The 25,968-nt window shown below is 40.1% G+C and overlaps 2 protein-coding genes, 1 non-coding gene and 1 pseudogene across 3 annotated transcripts in view; 2 read left to right on the plus strand and 2 right to left on the minus strand.

Annotated features, from left to right (window-relative positions):
* LOC140680134 (uncharacterized) overlaps positions 1 to 25,124 on the plus strand; it is a 129,924-nt gene extending 104,800 nt beyond the window's left edge. Inside the window, exon 3 of the mRNA XM_072916503.1 lies at positions 23,641 to 25,124. Coding sequence (XP_072772604.1) covers positions 23,641 to 23,933 — 293 coding nt within the window. The 3' untranslated portion in view covers positions 23,934 to 25,124. The remainder of the gene's footprint in view (positions 1 to 23,640) is intronic.
* Positions 1 to 25,968, minus strand: part of LOC140680121 (uncharacterized) — a 1,112,395-nt gene that overhangs the window by 1,030,345 nt on the left and 56,082 nt on the right. The gene's annotated exons all lie outside the window — the stretch shown is intronic.
* On the minus strand, positions 13,643 to 13,751 carry LOC133571264 (5S ribosomal RNA; annotated as a pseudogene).
* LOC133571137 (5S ribosomal RNA) lies at positions 15,224 to 15,342 on the plus strand. Its single transcript, XR_009810295.1, has one exon. It is a non-coding gene; the product is annotated as a 5S ribosomal RNA (ribosomal RNA).

Here is a 25,968-nt window from a genome sequence, read left to right on the forward strand (position 1 = left end):
GTTAACTACTGCAAAACATCAACAAAGAAGAAAAATGCTGAAGTTAGCAACACATCACTGAACTTTAGAGCCATCGTGAGTGGAGTTGCTTGTTTTTATTGCTGCATTTGTACTTATTTCACCTCACATCTTCACTTTTAATCCTAAAGTCTTCTTCACATATATTGTTGTAGGCTTCTAACATTTATGTTTCTGATGTGTGTGTGTAGTCTGTGGAAAGGGTTGTTGTCCCTTGTGGATCCAATTGTTCACTTGCACAGATACATCTTCATCATCATCATCATCAGACGTTACCGGTCCACTACTGGACGAAACCTTAGCATTAATGTTTTAATATAAGTGTGACCTCATTATTCCTTGATAATAAGACTAAAAATACAGCTTTAAGCACCACTTGTAGTACTCCAACTCGCCACGGTGAGAAGTGGGGGCGATCATGAGCTAGCAGATGCATGTTGCTATCATGTTTTATCAGCGAGGAAGACAGCATTTGTGTTTACTTTTTGTCAGATCCAAGTTTTAATGCTCTGCTGAATAAATGAATCATTATGGCTGCCAATATGGAGGATTATTTATATATTTAAGATCAAATACTTCTCTTAACAGCTAGAAAAATGACACCACACGCTAAAAAAAATGACTGATTGGATAAACTCAATTAAAATGAGGGCAGGATTTCCATCCAACAAATATATGTTGCCCCAACTCAAAATTAGTACATTCTCACAATTCAGCAAAAATGTGTTAATCCAACTAATTTTTAGCAAATAAAGCCAAACTGAAATTATTGCAATAACTAAGCGAAATTGATTTACATTTGTCAGACTAATTTTTAACAAATACAGCTAAAATGAAATTATTTTAGTTACTAAGTGAAATTGATTTATATGTGCCCAACTCAAAATTGATTGGAAATTAAGCAAGCTAAAAATCACCCTAGATCCCATAAAAACACATCAGACAAAACCTGGTTGGTATTTTTAATTCAACAATCTTGAATATAACACCACAAGATGTCAAAGTTACTTGCAAACACAAACCAAAATGTTGCGTTTGAGTGAAAACAAAACATCAAGAAGTCCATTTTACATAAAGATGTCAGATTTGCGTACCAACACAGACCAAGAACTTAGTTTTATATAAACAAAGATGTCAAATTGACTTGATACAAAGCATAGAGAACTCAGTCTTAGTTATAAAACACCAAGAAACAGTTTTACCTTTTCTTAAATAACTTAAAGCAAACTTTACGAGAAATGGTTCTCTAAAATAGTTTAAAGTGGTGTAAAATTAACACTCAGGAAACTGCAAAAACACATTTGAGTCCTGCGCAAGTGTGCTAATGTAGCCATTAGCCTTAATGTACTAGAGTTCCATCCATCCATTTTCTACCGCTTGTCCCTTTTGGGGTTGCGGGAGCCTATCTCAGCTGCATTCAGTAAAGAAAAGAAAACAAGGCAACTACAAAATTCCCATGCATCAAATTGGCAACAAACAAAAATAAATAAGAAAAACTTAACATTCACAGACCAGGAATTTGATATTAATGGGATGTTAGCAAATAGCTTTTGAATGTAAGCAAGTAAAAACAAAACATGAGACAGTTCTAGCTATTCAATAAATAAAAATCCAAAATCTTGAATGGAACTCAATCCATTTATCCTGAGTTGAGTGATGAAACGGAGGAGAGAAGTGTGGAGGGTCGTCACACTCAGAGATCAAATGTGGAGGTAAAGTTGATCCAGTCTAAACCCTAAAGTCATCTCTCTCCACTCCCCATGACTGCATTTCATATGTTGATTGTGTACTTCAGCACTTCACTCTTCTTCCCTGTAACTTAGTCAATTCTGAGTCCAATTCTCAAGTTGAAAATGTTGTAGGTCATATTGTCTTAAATGGGTGAGAATGAAGGCAAAAACAATAGAAGCAAAAATAAAGATCCGATGATGAAGTTTGTCAACAAGTGTTCACCTCTCATGCAAACAACTTGATTTCCAGCTGCTGTATCTTTGTGTTCAGCTTGTGCCCATCCAGGTTCATTAGGATCTTCTGGGAAAACTCAAATGTGTACTTGAGGTTGTCTGCAAAGCTTAGATCAAGGGCATAAATGAGGCCAAATATCATTATGACCCTCATGATGACAATGTCCACGTTGCTCAGGACTTTAAAGCCTACGATAAAAACTCCCACATCCTCTGGCTGCCTATCGCCATCTCCACACATTATGTACAAACCCTGTTTCCATATGAGTTGGGAAATTGTGTTAGATGTAAATATAAACAGAATACAATGATTTGCAAATAATTTTCAACCCTAATCAGTTGCATGCACTACAAAGACAACATATTTGATGTTCAAACTCATAAACTTTTCTTTTTTTTGCAAATAATAATTAACTTAGAATTTCATGGCTGCAACACGTGCCAAAGTAGTTGGGAAAGGGCATGTTCACCACTGTGTTACATGGCCTTTCCTTTTAACAACACTCAGTAAACATTTGGGAACTGAGGAGACACATTTTTGAAGCTTCTCAGGTGGAATTCTTTCCCATTCTTGCTTGATGTACAGCTTAAGTTGTTCAACAGTCCGGGGGTCTCCGTTGTGCTATTTTAGGCCTCATAATGCACCACACATTTTCAATGGGAGACAGGTCTGGACTACAGGCAGGCCAGTCTAGTACCCGCACTCTTTTACTATGAAGCCACGTTGATGTAACACGTGGCTTGGCATTGTCTTGCTGAAATAAGCAGGGGCGTCCATGGTAATGTTGCTTGGATGGCAACATATGTTGCTCCAAAACCTGTATGTACCTTTCAGCATTAATGGCGCCTTCACAGATGTGTAAGTTACCCATGTCTTGGGCACTAATACACCCCCATACCATCACACATGCTGCCTTTTACACTTTGTGCCTATAACAATCCGGATGGTTCTTTTCCTCTTTGGTCCGGAGGACACAACGTCCACAGTTTCCAAAAACAATTTGAAATGTGGACTCGTCAGACCACAGAACACTTTTCCACTTTGTATCAGTCCATCTTAGATGAGCTCAGGCCCAGCGAAGCCGACGGCGTTTCTGGGTGTTGTTGATAAACTGTTTTCGCCTTGCATAGGAGATTTTTAACTTGCACTTACAGATGTAGCGACCAACTGTAGTTACTGACAGTGGGTTTCTGAAGTGTTCCTGAGCCCATGTGGTAATATCCTTTACACATTGATGTCACTTGTTGATGCAGTACAGCCTGAGGGATGGAAGGTCACGGGCTTAGCTGCTTACGTGAAGTGATTTCTCCAGATTATCTGAACCTTTTGATGATATTACGGATCGTAGATGGTGAAATCCCTAAATTCCTTGCAATAGCTGGTTGAGAAAGGTTTTACTTAAACCGTTCAACAATTTGCTCACGCATTTGTTGACAAAGTGGTGACCTTCGCCCCATCCTTGTTTGTGAATGACTGAGCATTTCATGGAATCTACTTTTATACCCAATCATGGCACCCACCTGTTCCCAATTAGCCTGTTCACCTGTGGGATGTTCCAAATAAGTGTTTGATGAGCATTCCTCAACTTTATCAGTATTTATTGCCACCTTTCCCAACTTCTTTGTCACGTGTTGCTGGCATCAAATTCTAAAGTTAATGATTATTTGCAAAAAAAAAAAAAAAGTTTATGAGTTTGAACATCAAATATGTTGTCTTTGTAGCATATTCAACTGAATATGGGTTGAAAATGATTTGCAAATCATTGTATTCCGTTTATATTTACATCTAACACAATTTCCCAACTCATATGGAAACGGGGTTTGTATATCCAATGACTGTGAGGGCAATGTCCCTTTCTGCATCCTCAGTGGCGGAGGCCTGAACAACAACACAAAAACAGAACACTTGTGTTAGGTAAAATGCTGAACACCACTAGCAGAAAATGCATTGTTTTGTGGCATATATATATTATATATAATAATATAATGTTTGAAATTGGCCAGTAAATAAGTTGAGCAAGCAGCCATGAACATAATGCAATTGCTGCAGCATGATCCTTTAGGCAACCACATCTCTATAGAGATGGACCTGTGGCACAGAAATAGCTGTTTTACTCCACAGGGCCTCCGCCCGTTTGCCACTACCAGCTTAGGAGACTCTGACTCTGTCTTTTCTTGCACTTACCAGTGATTGCAAACAAAAATAAAAATTCAAAGAGCCCCATTGTTTATTCAAAAAGTTGTATGTAGTGTGTTGAGCTCCGAGGACCACAATATATGTAAATAAGAATGGGTAAGACTATTTCATGCTACTGTGTAACACAAACTATTAACTTAGCAGATATTCCTTGAAGAAAGTGTGTGGATCTTCATTGAGGTAGATAACAAGGCTTCTCAGGATGCACTCCCTCCTGATGTCAATGTCGTCACACTAAAGCAGGGTGGAAAATCTCAACAGAATGTAGCTAAATATTGGTGCAACAGTGGCACAGGGAGGGGGGCAAGTTGACTAGAGGGTGTAAAGAAAACTAGATAAACCAGCACAGCTTCTGAAGACTAGAGTATAACATCTGTAACACATTTCTGAGCAGGGCACACAACCATAAAGGCCACAAACCAGCTTGTAGTTGCTTTGCACACCAAAAAAGTGGATGAATGAAAGGGAAACACTAAACTATTTTGCACAAAGCTTAGGCCACTTACTATATATAAATAAATCAATTCAATAAAACAGTTCTACCATTTCTACTTACCAAATCTATGTTTGCCAGAACTTCTTTGATTTGTTGCCCCTTCACTCCTCCTCTGCTTTTGAAGATGTGCATCAGCTTGAGTGAAAAGTGGTCCAGTTGTGACACAAACTTTGACTGCAGTGGCTTTGTAGTGATCCACAAGAACTCCTCATTAGTCTGAAAAATATTCAATCAAATGTATTTAGAAAAATTTGCCATTTTCTTACAGTTAAATACATAAAAATACAAGTTAACTTACTTCACTCTGCTGGAACAGGGCAGGCCACCACTTTTTGAATCCCTCTATCATGAGCCTCTGTTCAACGACCTCTCGTCGTCTGTGGGAGAAGGTTTTTTTTTCCATTTTTGCTTTTATCACCACTTCATTGTCACGCTTTTTTATTTCTGACAACAAAGCCATTCTCTCACTTTCCAAGCTTTCTGTGGTTTGGCCTTTTGGGTGCAGTGGTATGTAGTAAACTTCAGCCTTTGTCGCTTTCTTGAAGTTGGCTGCAGCTTTGCCTTGGCCTTATTCCACTGGGCATCTGGTATGTACTCAACTGGCTCTAAAACAGAAAAGTGAGATGTTTAGTACTGTTTACGTTTATATGCAGTAGCAAGGGGGCCGTCCTTTGCGATAGCTACGCCTAATTGATTAGATTGGCATAGGACAGTGGACAGCTCATCAGTTAGTGACTCTTGAACTTGTAGTTTATGATGCTGAAATACATCGCAAACTAAAACTTTTGTGACAGGCCAAGATGCTGTACTTAAGACCTCATCAATAACTGACTTTAGAATATGAACAATATTTTATAACTTCAATAAAATACAAGCAATTTCCTGTTCAATAGATATTTGCAATTTCAATTGTTGCATCATCACAACTCAGTGACGTGCAGCCACTAGAGGTAGGTGAGGCGGGGCCTCACCTGTCATCATGGAAAGAAAAAAAATGTAAAAAGATTTTTTTTTAATTAAATTGTTATATGTATCCAGTGATTATACTATACAGTTATTTTCCATTTAACTTCACCAGTTTTAGATTATTTTTATTCAAAATCGCTGAATTTTCACATTTGCCGTTCAAATACTGAGAAGAGACGGTGCGGTGAACAGCAGCCAGTTGAGGCACGTCACTCAGTGCCTCAACATGGATTGCACAATGACTTGGCTAACTGCTGGCCTGCTGTGCAGTGAGACCGTATTGCTATATGAATTATATTATACATTTCCATAGTTTAGTTAGCTGAGGTATATAATGTACAGTGTATTTTGTCAACAACTGTATGTGTGTAACGTATTTATTGTGCTGAGCAATCATAAAACGGCTGCAAAAGACGCACTGGCTGAGGCTCCAGTAGCCCCGCCTCCTGCACCCCCGCCGTAGAATTGTTATATCAACTAAAGCCCACACTTAAACTTTCCACGTGCAAGATTGAATCTATTTAAAAAATGTATTTCATAAGAAGCCAAAAAGTGCAAAAACAATAATGTTCGTGTTGGAGGAGTTGTGAATGACTGCAGGGCCACAACATTAGGTACACCTGCAGACTGCAGGTGTACCTAATTCACAACTCCTCCAACACGAACATTATTGTTTTTGCACTTTTTGGCTTCTTATTAAATAACTTTTGTAACCTATTTTCATGGGCTTTCCTCTTTGTGATGTTAAGTTCCTGTTATGCGCTGTTATACAGTATATGCCTCGAGCTCTTATTTTGAAGGCGCTAAGAGCGGAAGTGATGACATGGGGTGGAGCGGAAGTTTTTGAAAGAAGGTAAATAAAGTGGTGTAAACTGGAGCCTCCGTGTTTGTTATTTTGTAGTTTCATACAGTATAGGCCACATTTATAAACCCTCGGTTACACTTTTTTAAATAGATTCAATCTTGCACGTGGAAAGTTTAAGTGAGGCCTTTAGTTGCGGCGCATGGACTTAATTTGTAAGTAAAGGTAAGACCATAATAACGTTTTTTTTATTAAATGTGCTTTTTTGTGTGCTACAGTTTGTATGTGTAAAGTTAAAGTTAAGTTAAAGTAGCAATGATTGTCACACACACACACTAGGTGTAATGAAATGTGTCGTCTGTATTCGACCCATCCCCTTGATAAACCCCTGGGAGGTGAGGGGAGCAGTGGGCAGCAGCGGCGCCGCGCCTGGGAATCATTTTTGGTGATTTAACCCCCAATTCCAAGCCTTGATGCTGAGTGCCAAGCAGGGAAGAATGCTGGTATGAGCTTTTAAACATAACCCGTTAACTGCTGCCAATCAAATGGTGAATAAGATACTCTTTAGGGTTCATATGTTTGTAAATCTGACTGTGATGAAGTCAGTGCCTCACCAGCCATCAACCTCACTGCACGTCACTGTCACAACTAAGTGTTTCAAATTCATGATCTGTATCGACAGACTCTATTGGCCCAGCTTCAGATTTGTCTGACATTAGCTCTAAAATCTATCAATGAATGTTGGTTGTGTTTCCTGCTTTTGTGTGTGTTAAATGTACTATATACATTTGTTTTAAATGAGCAAGCTAAAAATATACATGGAACCGTTTCATTACGCCTCAGATGTCGATTTATGTGTTGAAAATAATCTCTTTTTGTCGTTAGGTCTTTGCATGTGGGAGTTTGCTGTTTACCATGAACTTTGTATGAATGATTTAGTAGCTCACTAAAACTGCATGGGCAATGTGTATATGGACATGGATAGCGATAACTGCCCCTTAAATGCCCATGAGTCTGCCTAAAATGCTGCAACAACAAATACCTGCTTGCTAGTTCCAAACTGCATTCTTTACACTGCCACAATCATAATCCTGAAATAGAGACTAAAGAGAATTAGCATGTATCACATCAAAAGGATGACAATGATAGAGATCACAAAACACATAACCTATTACTTACAATCACGAGGCGGCCACAAGGAGCTTGGTAACACTTAACATTAGGAGGCTGCCACATGAAGCTTGAAAACAATGATCTATCTGCAAAAGATGATGGTCTGCCCAGGACTGCCTCGGCTACTTCCATGTAAGCCTTCTCCATTACTCTGAAGTCGCGTTCCACCTCTTCATCTTCCACTCCACCCTGCTTCTCCTCCTCCAAGACTTGGTACCTATTTCTTAGACTGATGGGAAATGTCTTCCAGATGTTTTCCTTCCTCAGCTTTGCCGCGTCATACCTGACTCTGGCACTTTTCTTCTCATTAGGTTTTCTCTTAAGCCTCAGCCTAATTGTTGTGCAAACCAAATAGTGGTCCCTTCCGATGTCTGCAGACCTGTATGCTCTTATATATCCAGCTATTTTCTACCGCTTGTCCCTTTTTGGGGTCGCGGGGGGTGCTGGAGCCTATCTCAGCTGCATTCGGGCGGAAGGCGGGCTACACCCTGGACAAGTCGCCACCTCATCGCAGGGCCAACACAGATAGACAGACAACATTCACACTCACATTCACACACTAGGGACCATTTAGTGTTGCCAATCAACCTATCCCCAGGTGCATGTCTTTGGAGGTGGGAGGGGCCTATCCCCAGGTGCATGTTTTTGGAGGTGGGAGGAAGCCGGAGTACCTGGAGAGAACCCACGCAGTCACGGGGAGAACATGCAAATTCCACACAGAAAGATCCTGATTCCGGGATTGAACCCAGGACTGCTCAGGACCTTCGTATTGTGAGGCACATGCACTAACCCCTCTTCTACCGTGCTGCCCGCTCTTGTATATCATTTGCTGAATTCCTGAAACGATTATTGACAAGTGTATGATCTATCTGATTCTTGGTCTTCCCATCTGGAGATACCCATGTTGCCTTGTGTATGTCTTTTTGTGGGAACCGAGTCCCAGTTTTGACCAGCTCATTCATGTCACACATTTGGCAGAGTCGTTCTCCATTGTTGTTCTTTCTTCCGAGCCCATGTTTGCCCATGACTCTCTCATAACCCTGTCACAATCAACATGTCGTGTTTGCTCCTCCTGTCAAGTACGTCTTGTAGAATTTGTCCTTAGCTTGTTCTTCTGCATATTCTGTTGGGGCATAGGTGTGTATGAAAGTCAGTTTGATGTGTTGGGAATGGTACCTGGCTTAAATATTTATTTCGTTGACAGGTGTCCAATCAATCAGGGCTCTTACTGCAGTTTTTGACATTAGTATGCCTGCGCCTTGCCTGTGGTTGTCGTCGTCTCTTCCAGAGTAAATGATTGTTTCTCCTTCTGCCAATTCTACTTTTCCTTGTTCTGTCCAGTGTGTTTAGCAGGTTCTTATGATGTTGATTCCTTTGGTGGTTAGTTATTTTGCTGCCAGTGCTATATTGCCACTTGTGTAAAGTGTTCGAACCTTACAATTTCCAATCTTCATCGTTTTTCTGGGGTGCAGCAGAAGCTTTTTCGGCCTTAGGGCGTCCCGTTGGTTCTGTTGGCTTTGGCCCTTGGGTCATGGTGTCTCTCTCATTTCGAGGACTAGCTACAGCGTTTCCCGCTAGTGAATTTGCTCTGCTATGGGTTTCTGTAATAAACTCTTTTTTACGGGAGCGGGTTATTGGCCCTAAGTCTAACTCCTAACCTGGAGAACTGGTGGGATCACTCTTGGTCTGGTCTCTACCCTTCGACCTGTTCGGCATGGGAGACCCTGCCAGGAGTATTAGACTCCAGCTGACATAGCTCTTGAGGTCATGGAGGCGCGCGAACCATCTCATCACGATAAGGTAGTGATGCGTCGGGGTGGAAAATCACATAGAAAAACTAGGAAAAAGGCAGCTATCAAAGACCAAAACGGATAGCAACCAGATGGGTTGAATATGTAACTGAGCTATATGATGACACAAACTGAGCAAAAATGCAATTTATAGAGTTAACTGATGGACATAATATTATAACAGGGGAAGTAATAACTGCAATATTTACAATAAAGAAAGGAAAAGCTAACGGTCCAGATGATATACCAACAGAATCATCACTGAAAGCTCGAAATGAACATGATACCGTATTTTCTGGACTATAAGGCACACTTAAAATTCATAATTTTTTTAAAAAATCGACAGAATAATTCTGGTTGTGCTTACCGACCTCGAAGCTATTTTATTTGGTGCCTGAGAATTTTGAACATAACAATCTTTCAAAATGTTTTAATATGACTTTGGTAAGCTAAGAAGCAGCAACGCTTGATGGATTGTCGGAGCATTACGGCTAGCGTAGTCAGAGGTGCTATGATTCAACATACGGCTTTTATTATGGTGTGTGTGTGTATAAGGACCGCAAAATGGCACCTATTAGGAGACATATGGCGTTTTGTTACACAATATAATGCAAAATCAACTTTTATTACCTTCTGGTACCTGCTGATGTGTATTTGGATCTGCATAAGTCCTGACAATTTGCGCGCCTCCGCCATTGTAGTCCGGCACCATATCGACACCGCAGTCGATAAGCTTCTTCTTTTTCTCTATCTTCTTGTTATGAGACATTCATCTTCTGCTGTTGCCATTTCTAATATAAAGTAGTGTAAAGTTCTAACTTATATCTCGCCATGGAAGCCCTAAAAACTACCGGTGTCGTGAGTTTACATTATTCACCCACGGACTTTAGTTATTAGAGAGTCGGACGGTTTTTCACGGGAAACATTTCCGGCGTTGTTGTTGCACTAGTGAGCCACGGATGAGGAGATGCTGCTCCGTTATTGATTGAAGTAAAGTCTGAATGTCATTAAAACAGTTAGCTCCATCTTTTGACACTTCTTCTACTCCCGTCCTTGCACGCTACACCGCTACAACAAAGATGAGGGGGAGAAGACGCTGTCCAAGCCACGCAAATAAGACCGCCCACAAAACATCCTGAAGCGTCGGTCAGAAGACGGCTTGAAGATGATCTGTAAAACATAATTTATGAAACATTTTCACCAAAGAACTGAGATAGGCTCCAGCACCCCCCGTGACCCTGAAAGGAACAAACGGTAGAAAATGGATGGACGGAACCACCATTACAAGTTATGTAGACCACAAGGAAGGGTTTTAAATTTAGAAAAAAAAATCACAATATGACCCCTTTAATGTGCCTTGCAATCCGGTGCACCTTTTGTATAAAATAGACCTGACTAGACCTGCTCATCGGCAGTGCGCCTTATAATCTGGTGTGCCCTATGTTACGGAAAATACACTACAAAATTATTAACAAGTTATTAACGTTGTGCAACATCATTTACAACAGTGGATGTATACCAGCTGAATTGGGACAATCCTTGTTTGTTCCCTGGCTAAAAAAAACCCACAAGATTGTGCCGATTTCCGAACTATCGGTAATGGTGCCATTACTGAAGGCAGTAGGCCAGTAAGAGTCGTAGTTGTGAGTCATAGTTCATGATAAATATTATAAAGGTAATTATCAAAAATATATATTTTATTTTAGCTCTAATTGAGAGTTAATTTGGTTACATGTTGGATATTCGTAGTTGTAGCAGGAGCTAGAAAAGAAACCAAGATGTTCAATATTACAAATGTATATAAAATCCAATTAAACTTACATTTTAAAACAAAAAGGTGTGAATGACATTAGAAAAAAACACTTCGAATATCAAGTGAATTTGAGATTTTAGGTCATATGACCAGGAATATTTTGAAAAGAAATATCCATCCATTTTCTACCGCTTGTCCCTTTCGGGGTCGCGGGGGGTGATGTAGCCTATCTCAGCTGCATTCAGGCGGAAGGCGGGGTACACCCTGGACAAGTCGCCACCTCTTCACAGGGGAAACACAGATAGACAACATTCACACTCATATTCACACACTAGGGCAGTGGTCTCGAACACGCGGCCCGCGGGCCAATTGCGGCCTGCGAGACGTTATTTTGCGGCCCGCACCTTAATATGAAAATGTAATGTTAGTACGGCCCGCAAGTTTTATATGAATGGCCCTTGACAGCGTCATACTTGTAAACCCTCCCGATTTTTCCGGGAGTCTCCCGAATTTCAGTGCCCCTCCCGGAAATCTCCAGGGGCAACCATTCTCCCGAATTTCTGCCGATTTTCACCCAGACAATAATACTAAGGGCGTGCCGTGATGGCACTGCCTTTAGCGTCCTCTACAGCCTGTACAAACAGCGTGCCAGCCCAGTCACATGTTGTATTTGGCTTCTGTAGACACACGTAAGTGACTACAAGACATGCTTGATCAACAGCCATACAGGTCACACTGAGGGTGGCCGTATAAACAAGTTGAACACTGTTAAAAATATGCGCCACACTGTGAACCCACACCAAACAAGAATGACAAACACATTCCGGGAAAACATCCGCACTGTAACACAACATAAACACAACAGAACAAATACCCAGAATCCCATGAAGCCCTAACTCTTCCGGGCTACAATATACACGCCCGCTACCACCAAACCCCGCCCCGCCCCGAGTTATGGCTGCAAGGTGTTCTCCCACAACATCAGACGCTTTTTTTTTTTTTTAAACTTTAAACCTATAAACTTTGATATCAACTTCAGATCTATCCGTCAATTATACGTTAATATATTTTATATTTTATGCTATTTTTGTCAAAGAAAATGTTGCCTTTTATATGCAAACACACAAAATATGTAATATTTCCCCCAACAAATATTTAAAAGTGGAATTTTTAATGTGCAGTAATTGGAGCCTTCAATAGGTCAATAATTCATAACAACATTATTTTGATTCATTATTATTTTTTGAGCAATGACAGCTTTAAAGGAAAAAAACACCTTGTGTTATAAGAGTCAACATTGCAACTTTTTTCGTTACTTTCACCTGTTTGCTCTTTTTTTGTTTTGTTTTTATGTATGAGTATTTTTAAGTCAGGAGTATTTTTCAGGTCCCAGTGCTGACAAGCTGTTTCAGGCCAACAGTCCACCTCGAGTCTGACATGATTTGAAGACGTTGTGTCTGCCTTTATTGATCCAAGTCCTTCAAGAGAAATGCAAACTAATACTTTTTAAACACATGGGCTCTTGTATGCCTTTTAATTTTGGGTCTAAACTTTTATAAATAAAATAAAGTAATTGACGAGTAAATCATTGTCATATATTTCCTATTGTTAACCAACACAATACATTAGCAAAATCTGGCACATTTGGTCTTGTACTCGGTTTAATGTTGTGTTCAATTAATTATAAATGAAATAAAACAATCAACAACAACATTTTCATATTAATAAAATAACACAACACATCAGTTTAGGTAATCCCTGCATATTACTGTCATGATTTTGCTCCTGTTGTGTTGTAATTAAATTAAGTAATTAATTAATTCATTTATACAGCACACATTCTCATATTGTGTATTAATTATGATACATTGTTATATTGTTATATTGCTAGAACGTCTGTAGGGCCAAACTGTTACTGCATTCACTTCTTGTAGTTGTGTATCTTCACCTTACTAAACGTGAACAGGTGAATAATACTCTCCCCTCTTCTTATCAGCTGCAGAAAATTAAATATGGTCTGAACGTTCAAGTGTTAAAAAAGTATAAAATGTTGTTTTGAAAAGAAGTTCCTTTCTTGGGAGGTAGCGGAATGTCATCATCATCCGTGATTGGTTAAATGTTGAAATATGCTAATGAGGCCGGAAGTAAACCAGCCGTTCTGTCATTGGCCAAATATTAAATGTGTTGAAGAAAGTTGGACAGAGGCGGATCTGATTGGCTTAGAAAGTGTGAGATGTTGGAATAAGGCACGCTGATTGGTTCATATCACCCCGGTGTTGAACATATTGACGGACTATCAGCGCTCAAAAGTCCGTGACTGGTCAATTTATAATATGTGTTTTTGTAGCCGGGTAAGATGGCAAAAACAGCTCAAAGATGGATAAATATTAGACAGGTTAGGGTAAATTGAACTGAAAGTGAAATAAAAACCATTGTTTTCTTTTGCAAGAAGTAGAAACAGCGCCCTCTGGCGTGAGTGTAAAAGCTTACAGCACCTGGTATTCCCAGGCGGTCTCCCATCCAAGTACTAACCAGGCCCGACCCTGCTTAGCTTCCGAGATCGGACGTGTTCAGGGTAGTATGGCTGTAAGCCGAGAGACGAGGTAAAAACAATCTTTTTAAATGGAACTCTTACAGACGGGCTGAGAGACATCCATCCATCCATTGTCTATCGCTTGTCCCTTTTGGAGTCGCGGGGAGTGCTGGGGCCTATCTCAGCTGCATTCGGGCGGAAAGCGGGGTACACCCTGGACAAGTCGCCACCTCATCACAGGGGGTGAGAGACAATTATTATTTATCTTAGAGCCTGTCGCGCATGCATACACTAATGTGCTTTTTGTGGCTGTGTGAGGTGCAGCTCTCCATCCATTTTCTACCGCTTGTCTCTTTTGGGGTGGCGGGGGGTGCTGAATCACAGCTCTCAACACTGCTTTATGCGTAGGGACCGTCAATAAATCACCATTGCCTTGAAAAATGTATATCTGCTACATCAAAACACTGATTCATCTAAAAGAAAGTAAATAATTAGTCATACCTCCTTATTGTGCATACCCATTATTTCATAATTTTAACATTATATCCATGTTTGATATAAAAAAATAAGGGTATTTTCCCAATAGTCTCAATGTCATACAACTTGGTAACCTAATTCCACTAAATAGTCATGCTAACCTTTTAGTGTAACGCACACCCTTTTATTTTAAAATAGGGTTTTTACTAAAAAAAAGTTTTTAAATAAAAATCATGTGCGTGATGATATATCTTATACAGATAATTATCAACATTTTTATTAGCTTCAAATGAGAGTAAAGTTGGTTTTATGTTGGATAGTCGTAGTTGTTGCGGGAGCTAAAAATGAAACCATGGTTTTCAATATTACAAATTTATATAAAATCCAATTAAACTTACATTTTAAAACAAAAAGGTGTGAAACACATTAGAGAAAACACTTCAAATATCAAGTGAATTTGGGATTTTAGCTCATATGACCAGGAATCTATTGAAAAGAAACATTTATTTTTAATATCAAAATGTTTTTGACCCTATTTTAAAATAAAAGGTTAGCACGACTAATATAAAGTGGAATTTGGTTACTAAGTTGCATGATGACATGGAGACGTTTAAAACAAATAATTATTGTTTATATTAAAAAAATATTTAAATGATAAAATCAGGAACGATATTAAAAATGTAGGACTATTTATTTGACCTCCTTTTAGATGAATCAGTGTTTTGATGTAGCAGATATACATCTTCGAAGACAATAGTAATTTATTGACGGTCCCTAAGCATAAAGTAGTGTTGAGAGCGGCACCTCTCCTGCAATCTCCCCGCAGCATGAGAGAGCAGTGTGGGCACAGTGAGGGGGAGCTTCCGCTGGAGCTCCGGAGGCAAATATCCACCGTGAAAGCAACTTGACCGCCGTAGCAAAGGAAGACAATCACACAGCCAGAAAAAGCACATTAGTGTACGCATGCGCGCCAGGCTCTAAGATAAATAACAATTGTCTCCCATCCCGTCTGTAAAAGTTCCATTTAAAAAGGTTGGTTTTACCTCGTCTTTCGGCTTACGGCCATACTACCCTGAACACGCCCGATCTCGTCCGATCTCGGAAGCTAAGCAGGGTCGGGCCTGGTTAGTACTTGGATGGGAGACCGCCTGGGAATACCAGGTGCTGTAAGCTTTTACACTCACGCCAGAGGGCGCTACAAAGTGCTGAGACTACAGCTGTTGTGATTCATGTATTGCTTTAATTGCAACTATTCCAAAATGAGGGAATATATTCGGTTATTATAATAAAATTCCACTTAATATTTACAACTACAGTTGAAGGTACAAACCTTTACAACAGGATTTAAAACACAAATACCAACTAGAGCAATATTTAGATTGATTTAAAAATAATGGTGTGGTCTTTTGCAGTCAGTCAACCTCGCCCACGCCTCCTACCACTCCGTCCTGCATGAAGCTGAGGAGCCACGACTCGTCTCGCTCTGATCAGGCAACTTATCATTTAAAGGGGTCATATAAGCTACTGTTTATATACCAAAATAAGTTGTATGTCTTTGTTTTGAAAATGTAAAAGTTTATTTTTATTTTCAGAATGTTGAAATAGTTGTACTGGGGGTGGAGGGGAAAGAGCTGGTTACTTGTTTCTCTCGCGAGATCTGGAAAAGAGCTGGTTTGTACTTGTTTCTCTCGCGAGATCAGGAAAAGAGCTGGTTAATCGTTTCTCTCGCGAGACCTGGAAAAGAGCTGTCTTGTACTTGTTTCTCTCGCGACATCTGGAAAAGCGCTGGTTAATTGTTTCTCTCGCGAGATCTGACAAGACTGCGCGCGAAGCAAACACGGCGAGGATAAAGCAAGATGGCGTCTGACGGTGAAGACGTTATTGCAGTCGTCACAGTTCAGTGTTCTTAATCTGTGCGTCCATGTACACATATATGTCCTTTATTACACTCTATTAAATAGAGTCATAATAACTGTTTGTATATTAGTCTGAGCGCACTTTGATCCTTCTCCAGCTAGCTTAGCTTGCTAGTTAGCTTAGCTTGTTAGCTGCTAACAAAGAGAGATGAAAACACATCGCTAAGCAGAGATCAAGTGTGAGTGTAAAGTGTTGTGATTGTGTGAAAATGTGCGAAAGAACCATAGCAGAGTACGAGGAGGAACTTTGTCCAACAAAAGAGGAGAAGGAGCGACAACATGAAAAACATCAAGTTGTGTTACACACAACAGGTTTGTTTACTTCTTACTCTCACATCTTTACTAACTTTATATTTATTATGAACACTTTTCTTCAATAGATTGTCTATAGGAAGATGAATTGTCATGTGAGGATGTTCAGACACACAATATTTATGAGAGGTTGATGTTCCTCTCAGTTTGTAACAAAGTGTATCAACATGTTTACACAAAACTCACACAGTCACCGGGGGAATATTCCAGAGAGCAGGTTAAGTGCAAACTCCTGAGTATGTAAAGCTCCAGAGTTTGACCTCCAAAAATAAGAGAGGTTAGACAAAGTCAGAGTCAGTTACCATGGTAACTGACGCTGTAAACCTAGCCTGCTAGCTGGCAGGTTTGACAAGTTATTTATGTGTGTAAAAGCTATACTGACCTGTTATTTCCTTCATATTGGTGCAGCCATTAACCTACTACAACACCTGCTACATCCACCTACTCAGTGGCCTAGTGGTTAGAGTGTCCGCCCTGAGATCGGTAGCTTGTGTCATACCAAAGACTATAAAAATGGGAGCCATTACCTCCCTGCTTGGCACTCAGCATCAAGGGTTGGAATTGGGGGTTAAATCCCCGTAAAAATGATTCCCGGGCGCGGCCACCGCTGCTTCTCACTGCTCCCCTCACCTCCCAGGGGGTGATCAAGGGTGATGGGTCAAATGCAGAGAACAATCCGGCCACACCTAGTGTGTGTGTGACAATCATTGGTATTAACGTGGTAGTGATTGTGGAAAAAACAAAGCCTGATCTAAAGATGACATCTTGATCTCATACCATCTCAAACCAATTGGCCGTTCATTATTAAGTGAAATGTCTTAAAGTTGCTTAAATTTGTCTTTAACCAAGCAACACTATTTTATCCAGTTACTCGATTAATCGAAAACATTTCCAGTAGAACACTTGATTAATAACATTTTCAATAGCCACAGCCCTATATTTCATGTACGATTTAATATTTAGCATGTAGGAGTTAAAATGTGTTTTGTTTGTGTCCTGTAGACATCCATCAGCTGATTGGACGCCAAGAAGAATGTCTCCCTCATCTACAGTGGTACAGTTTCACTTTAGAGGATCCACAGCCCTCACATTTGAAAGAGGAAGAGGAGGGAGAGTGTGTTGTAGGGCAGGAGGAGGATGATGTCAGCAAGTTTCCACTGACTGTTGTCTCTGTGAAGACTGAAGAGCATGAAGACAAAGCACCTGAGTCCTCACAGCTTCATCACAGTCCAAGTAAGCACAACATCCACATATCATCTCATACAATGTTTGTGACACATGTTCATCCGGGGGCCACATTTATAACTAAAGATGGAGATATACTTGCTTTTTAACACCACCATTTAAAAATGAATGCTCATCAATCATCAACAGTGTAATTGCTGGGGTGTAACCATGTGACCTAGAGGCCGTCCTCCTTACCTCACGTGGTCAAATGAAGGCAAACATTCAATATGGCTACTGTTTATTTACCTTTAGCAGCACACATGTCAGCATATTTCAAAGGTTTAGTGGTGAAGATTAGGGATGTATACCAAGTACCATTTTTTTTAGTACTGGTTCCTAATTATGTCGTCCATGAGGACCGTGAAGATTCTGGACTAACGACATAACTAATTGTATTTTTAATTCCAGCTGACTGACGTAACTATGACACGTTGTCACATTGAGTTCAGCTGCCGCTGCTACACAATAACATCAGCTTTGAATAATGACAAATAAGGAAGCAACAACATGCAAAAGATTGATGTGTGTGTTATTGACAAGAAGATGACATAACTGCATTTCACCTTGCACTGCACACATACCGGTAGTTGACTTCTTTAAGACTTCAAATAAACAGCTGTTTTTTTTCTTTTTTGTTTTTTTTTTTCTTTATTTAACCAGGTAAAATCACATTGAGATCAAATATTTCTTTTCCAAGGGAGACCTGGCCAAGAGGGCAGCAGCAATGTTACATTAAAAACAGTAAACAACACATAAAACATGACATTTACAACATTAAAACTTGCTGACATAACACATGTGCATACAGACAAGGTAGACTGCAATCCTTTCACAGAAGCTTTAAACTCATTCAATGTAACAAGGGTTTGAAGTTGAATATTGGATTGTAGGTTATTCCAAGCCTTCGCTGCTGAAAACCTAAATGCTTTCTTGCCCAGTTCAGTTCTTACTTTGGGGACGACAAATTGCAGAACATTCATTGAAAGAAGATTGTGACTTCCTTGTTTCTTTGTTAAAAGACAAGACAGATAAGATGGGGTGATACCCAGAATGGTTTTGTAGATGAACACATACCAATGATTGAGGCGTCGAGCACATAAAGATGTCCAGTTAACCATTGAGTATAACACACAATGGTGAGTAAGTTAACCATTGAGTATAACACACAATGGTGAGTAAGTTAACCATTGAGTATAACACACAATGGTGAGTAAGTTAACCATTGAGTATAACACACAATGGTGAGTAAGTTGGTGATGAATGTCAGTGCCCCGTGGTACACACTATCCAGCTTGTGGAGACAACCAGCAGTAGCATTCATGTACAACACATCTCCATAGTCAATAACAGTTAAAAAGGTTGTTTCCACCAATTTCTGTTTCACAGTAAAAGAAAAGCAAGACTTGTTTCTATAATAAAATCCCAGTAAAAGTTTCTGTTTTTTTTACAACATACTGAATGTGCCCCTTAAAACTAGTGGTCATCAATTACAAATCTTGAATATTTAAAAGCAGACACTAACACAATGTTTTGCCCATTTCTTGTTCAAATGTTCTCACACAGTGCTGATCCTACAGTTTTTGATGTGGTAAAGAACATACACTTTGTTTTCTCTGCATTTAAAAGCAGTTGAAGATAGCAAAGTTGTTCTTGTACTCTGTCAAATGCACGTTGTAGATATTTAAAGGCCTCAGCAGGAGTGGGTGCTGTGCAGTATATGACAGTATCATCAGCGTAGGAATGGAAAGTTGAGTTCGGAATATTCTGTCCAACATTATTAATTATTAATTAATAATGGGCCCAACACAGAACCTTGAGGGACACCCTTTTCCACTTGCAGTACGTCCGAGAAGGAACCTTCTATCTGAACAGCCTGAGCTCTGCTTGTGAGGTCATTTGCAAATCATCCAACTGCTTGCTGAGAAAGACCAATAGCTGAAAGACGTTTGATTGAAATGACATGATCAACAGTATCAAATGCCTTTGAAAAGTCAATAAAGAGGGACAGACAGCACTGCTTCTTGTCAAGAGCTTCAGTTACATCATTTATAAACTTTATAGCAGCAGTAACAGTACTGTGATTTCTGCCAAAACCTGACTGAAATGGTGACAGAATAAAGTTGGTGTCCAAAAAGTCTTTTATCTGTTCACTGATAAGGGATTCAAGCACTTTTGCCAGAACAGAGAGTTTAGAGATTGGTCTGTAATTATTTAAATTACTAGGGTCACCTCCTTTTAATAGGAGGTTTACAAGGGCATATTTCCAATCCAAGGGGATTTCATTTGAAATTAGAGTAAGGTTAAAAATGTGAGTCAGTGGTCCAGCTATAATTTCAGCTGCCAACTTTAGGAAGAGCGGCTCCAACTTATCTGAGCCAGCTGGCTTTCTAGGTGTAAGTTGTTTTAGAGCCCTCATGACCTCTGTTGTGGTAAAGGGCGTAAAGTTAAAAACATGGGTATTTTCAACGGTTATTTCCGGAGTTAGCGGAACTTCAGTAGAGTTGTCAGAATTATAGAGAAAACCAGAGTTAATAAAATCCATCCATCCATTTTCTACCGCTTATTCCCTTCGGGGTCGCGGGGGGCGCTGGAGCCTATCTCAGCTACAATCGGGCGGAAGGCGGTGTACACCCAGGACAAGATTATTATTAGAATGACTACCCATTTCTCTTCTGTCACTTACTCTGACACCATCAACAAGTATACTAGGTGGGAGATTGACTGAATTACAGCAGGCGGACAAAGATTTGATGATTTTCCAAAACTTCTTTGGGTGTTTGAGGTTTTCAGTTGTGGAGAAATAAAATTCTAATTTTGACTTTCCGAAGGAGAGAGGTAAATTGAATTTTTAATTGTCTAAAATTCAACCAATCTGCTTCTAACCCTGACTTGCGTGCCCTGGCCCAAGCATTATTACACTCATGCAATACATCTGACAGGTCCGATGTAAACCACTGATTGTCACGTCCTTTAACTCTACATTTTCTAAAAGGGGCATGTTTGTTCACTATACTCAAGCAGTTTTCGTGAAAATATTTCCAAGCCAGTTCAACATGATCAATAAGAGCAATTCTATCCCAATTAAAAAAATGCAAGTCATGTAAAAAAGCTTGCGTCTCAAATAATTTCATATTATGTTTTTCAAGAAGACGAGGCTTGCTTTTAGGAATCCTTGTGTCTCGCACTACTGCAATCACACAATGATCACTCACATCATTAGGGAAAACACCAGATGCAACACATTTAAAGGGCATATTTGTTGGAATTAAGTCAATGAGTGTAGCTTTTTGAGGGCATTTAGGATTAGGTCTTGTAGTTGAGTTTATTAATTGTGTTAAATTTAGAGATTCACACTGTGCTTTCAAAGAGTCAGACACAGATGTGAGCCAGTCCCAGTTCAAATCACTATTTCATTGTATTTCAGTTGAGACAGAAGCATTACAAGAGTAGATAGGGAATTACTAGGGGCAGATGGAGGCCTATAACACCCCACTACCATAATGTGGTGATTTCTAGCTATTTCGATTTCAAGTGCTAACAGTTCAAGTTCTTTACTTACTGATTCAGAGAGCACTAATTTAACATCAAACCTCTGCTTAATATATATGGCCACTCCACCACCTTCTCTTTGTCGGTCAGTACGATAGACATTATAGCCATGAATGTAAATATCTTTATCAAGCACACATTGTTTAAGCCAAGTTTCAGATAAGACTACAATATCAGCATTTGTTGAGTTTATCCAGATCTTTATCATATCCAGTTTAGGGAGTAAACTCCGAACATTGATATGAATAATCCCAAGACCAGATCTAGTTTTAAAATCCGCAGGTGTAAAACATTGTGTAGGTGTATCAGGGCCTGGATTAGTCTCAACATTTCCTGAGAGCAATAACAGTAATATAACTAAACATTTGCGCTTAAAGTTACCATCTTTTGAGTCGGTCTTTAATCTGTGAAAGTAAGTGCTCACAATAGGGGAGGATGCAGTAATGTTGACGTGATCTCTCAAAACAAAGAAACAATAAGAATGAATGGACTCTACCATAGTATGCAGCCATTTGGTTTTGTCCAAAGTCACAGAAATCTTCAACTGAGATAAGGCCGAGTTTATTTTGGAGCTGCCACTATGATGAAATGTCATATTATCAAATATGTCAAACTGTGCATCTTGAAGTAGCATAGTTCGTGAGTGGGGGTGACCAGACCCACTTGGGACACCAGTAAAACCACAAAAAAGTATAAAACACAATATAATAATTTGTGACATAGTGAGAGGAGAAGTTCCACTTGTTTCACCACTTTTGAAGATGTTAGCAGACAGGGCTAAAGACTAGCAACCAAGGCCAATAGGTGGAAGCCCGTAGACGAAGCCAATGGCTGGAGGCTAGCAGGCAGGTCGACGATGAAAGGCTGGTAGACAGGCCGATGGTGGAAGGCTGGTAGACAGGCCGATGGTGGAAGGCTAGCAGGCAGGTCGATGGTGGAAGGCTAGCAGGCAGGTCGATGGTGGAAGGCTAGCAGGCAGGTCGATGGTGGAAGGCTAGCAGGCAGGTCGATGGTGGACGGCTAGCAGGCAGGCCGATGGTGGAAGGCTGGCAGACAGGCCGATGGTGGATGGCTGGTAGACAGGCCGATGGTGGATGGCTGGTAGACAGGCCGATGGTGGAAGGCTGGCAGACAGGTCGATGGTGGAAGGCTGGTAGGCAGGTCGATGGTGGAAGGCTGGTAGGCAGGTTGATGGTGGAAGGCTAGCAGGCAGGTCGATGGTGGAAGGCTAGTAGGCAGGTCGATGGTGGAAGGCTAGTGGCGCGGTTGGTAGAGTGGCCGTGCCTGAGGGTTCCTGGTTCAATCCCCACCTTCTACCAACCTAGTCACGTCTGTTGTGTCCTTGAGCAGGACACTTCACCCTTGCTCCTGATGGGTCGTGGTAAGCGCCTTGCATGGCAGATCCCGCCATCAGTGTGTGAATGAGTGAATGAGACGGGATGAGTTTGCTAAGTACAAAAATGAGTCGACATTTTTGAATGAAAGAAACTGCTGTCCTAAATGTGTCCTCTAGATGTCGCAATAGCAATTCTTTGTATCTTTGTAGATGATGCTACATATGTAAAACACAACTAAAACACATGATGTTAGCGCACCAGTCGGGGAAAATGAGAAAACTACATCAATAACATCCTGTAATTTGATTTTGATATTATTTATTTATCTTGATAGATTGAAAATGAACACCAATGAGTTGACTGATGAACATTATCACATAATTGATTCTGAAAGTGTAAAAAAGGACAACTAAAGATAGAATACTATTGTATGTAAAAAAAACAAAACATGATTTGTACATTTTCAGAATATGTTTGTTCTATTTTTAAACAAAGAAAACAATCTGCAGTTGTCTTTATTTTTACGTTATCTTGCCGTAATTTTACCAGTCCGGCCAACTTGGAGTAGATCTTCCTCCATGTCGCCCCCCATCTAAAATTAGTTTAAACACCCCTGGCCGAGTTCTTCCTGCGAAAAGCAGATACGAGAAAAAAATCTAATTATGAAACGGGATAGATCCCTTAAGATTTGTTGAGTAATATCAAGGATTATCCGTCGGTGGCGTTTCCAGACATGTGGAACTATCTTGAGTTCCAGACGTCATTCTACACCACAAATTATGGTTAAGGTTAGAGATAAAGTTTAGGTGTCATAGACCGTATACAGAATAAAATATTTACACACTTTATATCAGTGAGTGTAAAGTTAAGAATGCCTCAATCAATGCTGTCTTGTACTTATAAAAAAAACTTGCTCCTCATCAAATTTCCAAGTCTGTTTTTGTACTCATTTTTGAATGAATTCTAGTGGCTGGGACAAGAGGAAGTATTTCCCAGGTTTTTATTGGTTGTTTTGCTTCACTCTTTTAACACAACACACGAAAGAACACAAATAATGTCATTGTGTTAACAGTGTCAGTCCAAAACTATTTCTATTCTCTCTTTATCTTATTTACTTATTTACCCAACAGACGTCCAACAGCCCCCTCACATTAAAGAGGAAGAGGAGGATCCACAGCCCACCCACATTAAAGAGGAAGAGGAAGATCCACACATGAAAGAGGAAGAGGAGGGAGAGTGTGTTGTAGGGCAGGAGGAGGATGATGTCAGCAAGTTTCCACTGACTGTTGTCTCTGTGAAGACTGAAGAGCATGAAGACAAAGCACCTGAGTCCTCACAGCTTCATCACAGTCCAAGTAAGCACATATCATTTTATTCTCAGGGCATTCAATCCATCACAACTGGACTGTTCACTTTGTCTTAGAAGACTCATCCAAGTAGGCTTCATCACTTCATGCTCATACACTTCAAGTCTTAAATCTAATCATTGGAATTTAGAGGGGAACTGCACTTTTTGGGGGAATTTTTCTATCGTTCACAATCATTATAAAAGACATGATGGTGGATATATTAAAAAAAAAAAAAAAAAATCGTATTCTAACTAGGGCTGGGCGATATGGCCTTTTATTAATATGTGGATATGTTTAGGCCATGTCACGATACACCATATATATGTGGATATGTTTAGTCCATGTCACGATACACCATATATATGTGGATATGTTTAGGCCACGTCACGATACACCATATATATGTGGATATGTTTAGGCCATGTCACGATACACCATATATATGTGGACATTTTGCCTTAGCCTTGAATGAACACTTAATGTATATAATCACAGCAGTATGATGATTCTATGTGTCTACATTAAAACATTCTTCTTCATACTGCATTAATATATGCTACTTTTAAACTTTCATGCAGAGAGGGAAATCACAACTAAGTCAATTTAGCAAAAGTGTATTTATTAAACAGTTATTAAGCAGTGGTACAAACATTCATGTCATTTCCAAACAGAAAGTTCAAGATTGTCAGAGACATTTTAAAACAAGCTATTAGTGCACTTTTGTGCATGATGTCACTAAGATGACATATCATAACAACACTAAATTAAAGTGCACTTTTTGTACAGAACGCCACTACAATAGTTTAAAACAAATAAAGTGCACTTTTGTGCATGATGTCACACAAGATATTTCAATAAGTGTCAAAATAAAAATGAGCTGCATAATAGGAAATCAAATAGTGTATGTCCTTCGCTATGTGGTAGGTTCCTGCGGACGTTATCTCCTTCTGTTGTTGACTATTTGTTTCATACGGTGTTGATCTGGAAATGGTTGCTTGGGCATTTTGTGGGTGTGGCACTGAACGGAGATGTTGACATGTGGAGTTTCAAGCACTCTTCATTCTCTAGCGGGTGACTTTTCAAATGATGCTACATTAGCAGTGCTGCTACTTTTTGTAGCAACGCTTTTGCAGCATACTTGTTCACCATCTACCCGCTTGAAGCCAAACCACCGCCAGACGATAGACCCTCTGCTGTTTGTCTTGGGAATGAATTATTCCTTCATTTGTTACCAGATTGGCACCTTCTTTCTCTCGTATTACCACTAGCACCACAGCTAACGTTACCATGCCGCTACCTGTCTGCTCCGTGAGAGCGTATGACGTTGCACACGTGACAGTATGTGACGTATGTAAGAAGGTGCGCTTGTTTTATGTCTCTGTGAGAAGGAGAGACAAGAAAGAGTGAGAAGAGCCTGTAGTGTAATGCCTGCAGCTAAAAGCAACTGTGTGAGAACGTATACTTCAATATCACCATATACCGTATTTTCCGCACTATAAGGCGCACCTAAAAACCACAATTTTTCTCAAAAGCTGACAGTGCGCCTAATAACCCGGTGCGCTTTATTACGATTCATTTTCATAAAGTTTCGGTCTCGCAACTTCGGTAAACAGCCGCCATCTTTTTTCCCGGTAGAACAGGAAGCGCTTCTTCTTCTACGCAAGCAACCGCCAAGGAAAGCACCCGCCCCCATAGAACAGGAAGCGCTTCACCCGCCCCCATAGAACAGGAAGCGCTTCACCCGCCCCCGGAAGAAGAAGAAAAAACGCGCGGAAATCACCGTACGTTTCATTTCCTGTTTACATCTGTAAAGACCACAAAATGGCTCCTGCTAAACGATCCGGTTCATAAAAAGACGCAATCTCTCCATCCGCACACGGATTACTACCGTATTTCACAGCAACTGAACCGCACTGTGGAACGGGAGCACGTACGGTGAATATTCGCTCCACAGGGAATGAGAAGTCATCCTTCACTGTGGTTCTAGCTTGCCATGCTAACTTCCACTCATGGTGATATTCAAAAGGAAGACCTTGCCAAAAGAGACCTTTCCAGCCGGCGTCATCATAAAAGCTAACTCGAAGGGATGGATGGATGAAGAAAAGATGA

This window comes from Nerophis lumbriciformis, linkage group LG28 (genome assembly GCF_033978685.3).
Source record: "Nerophis lumbriciformis linkage group LG28, RoL_Nlum_v2.1, whole genome shotgun sequence".
In the NCBI taxonomy this organism is placed as follows: Eukaryota; Metazoa; Chordata; class Actinopteri; order Syngnathiformes; family Syngnathidae; genus Nerophis; species Nerophis lumbriciformis.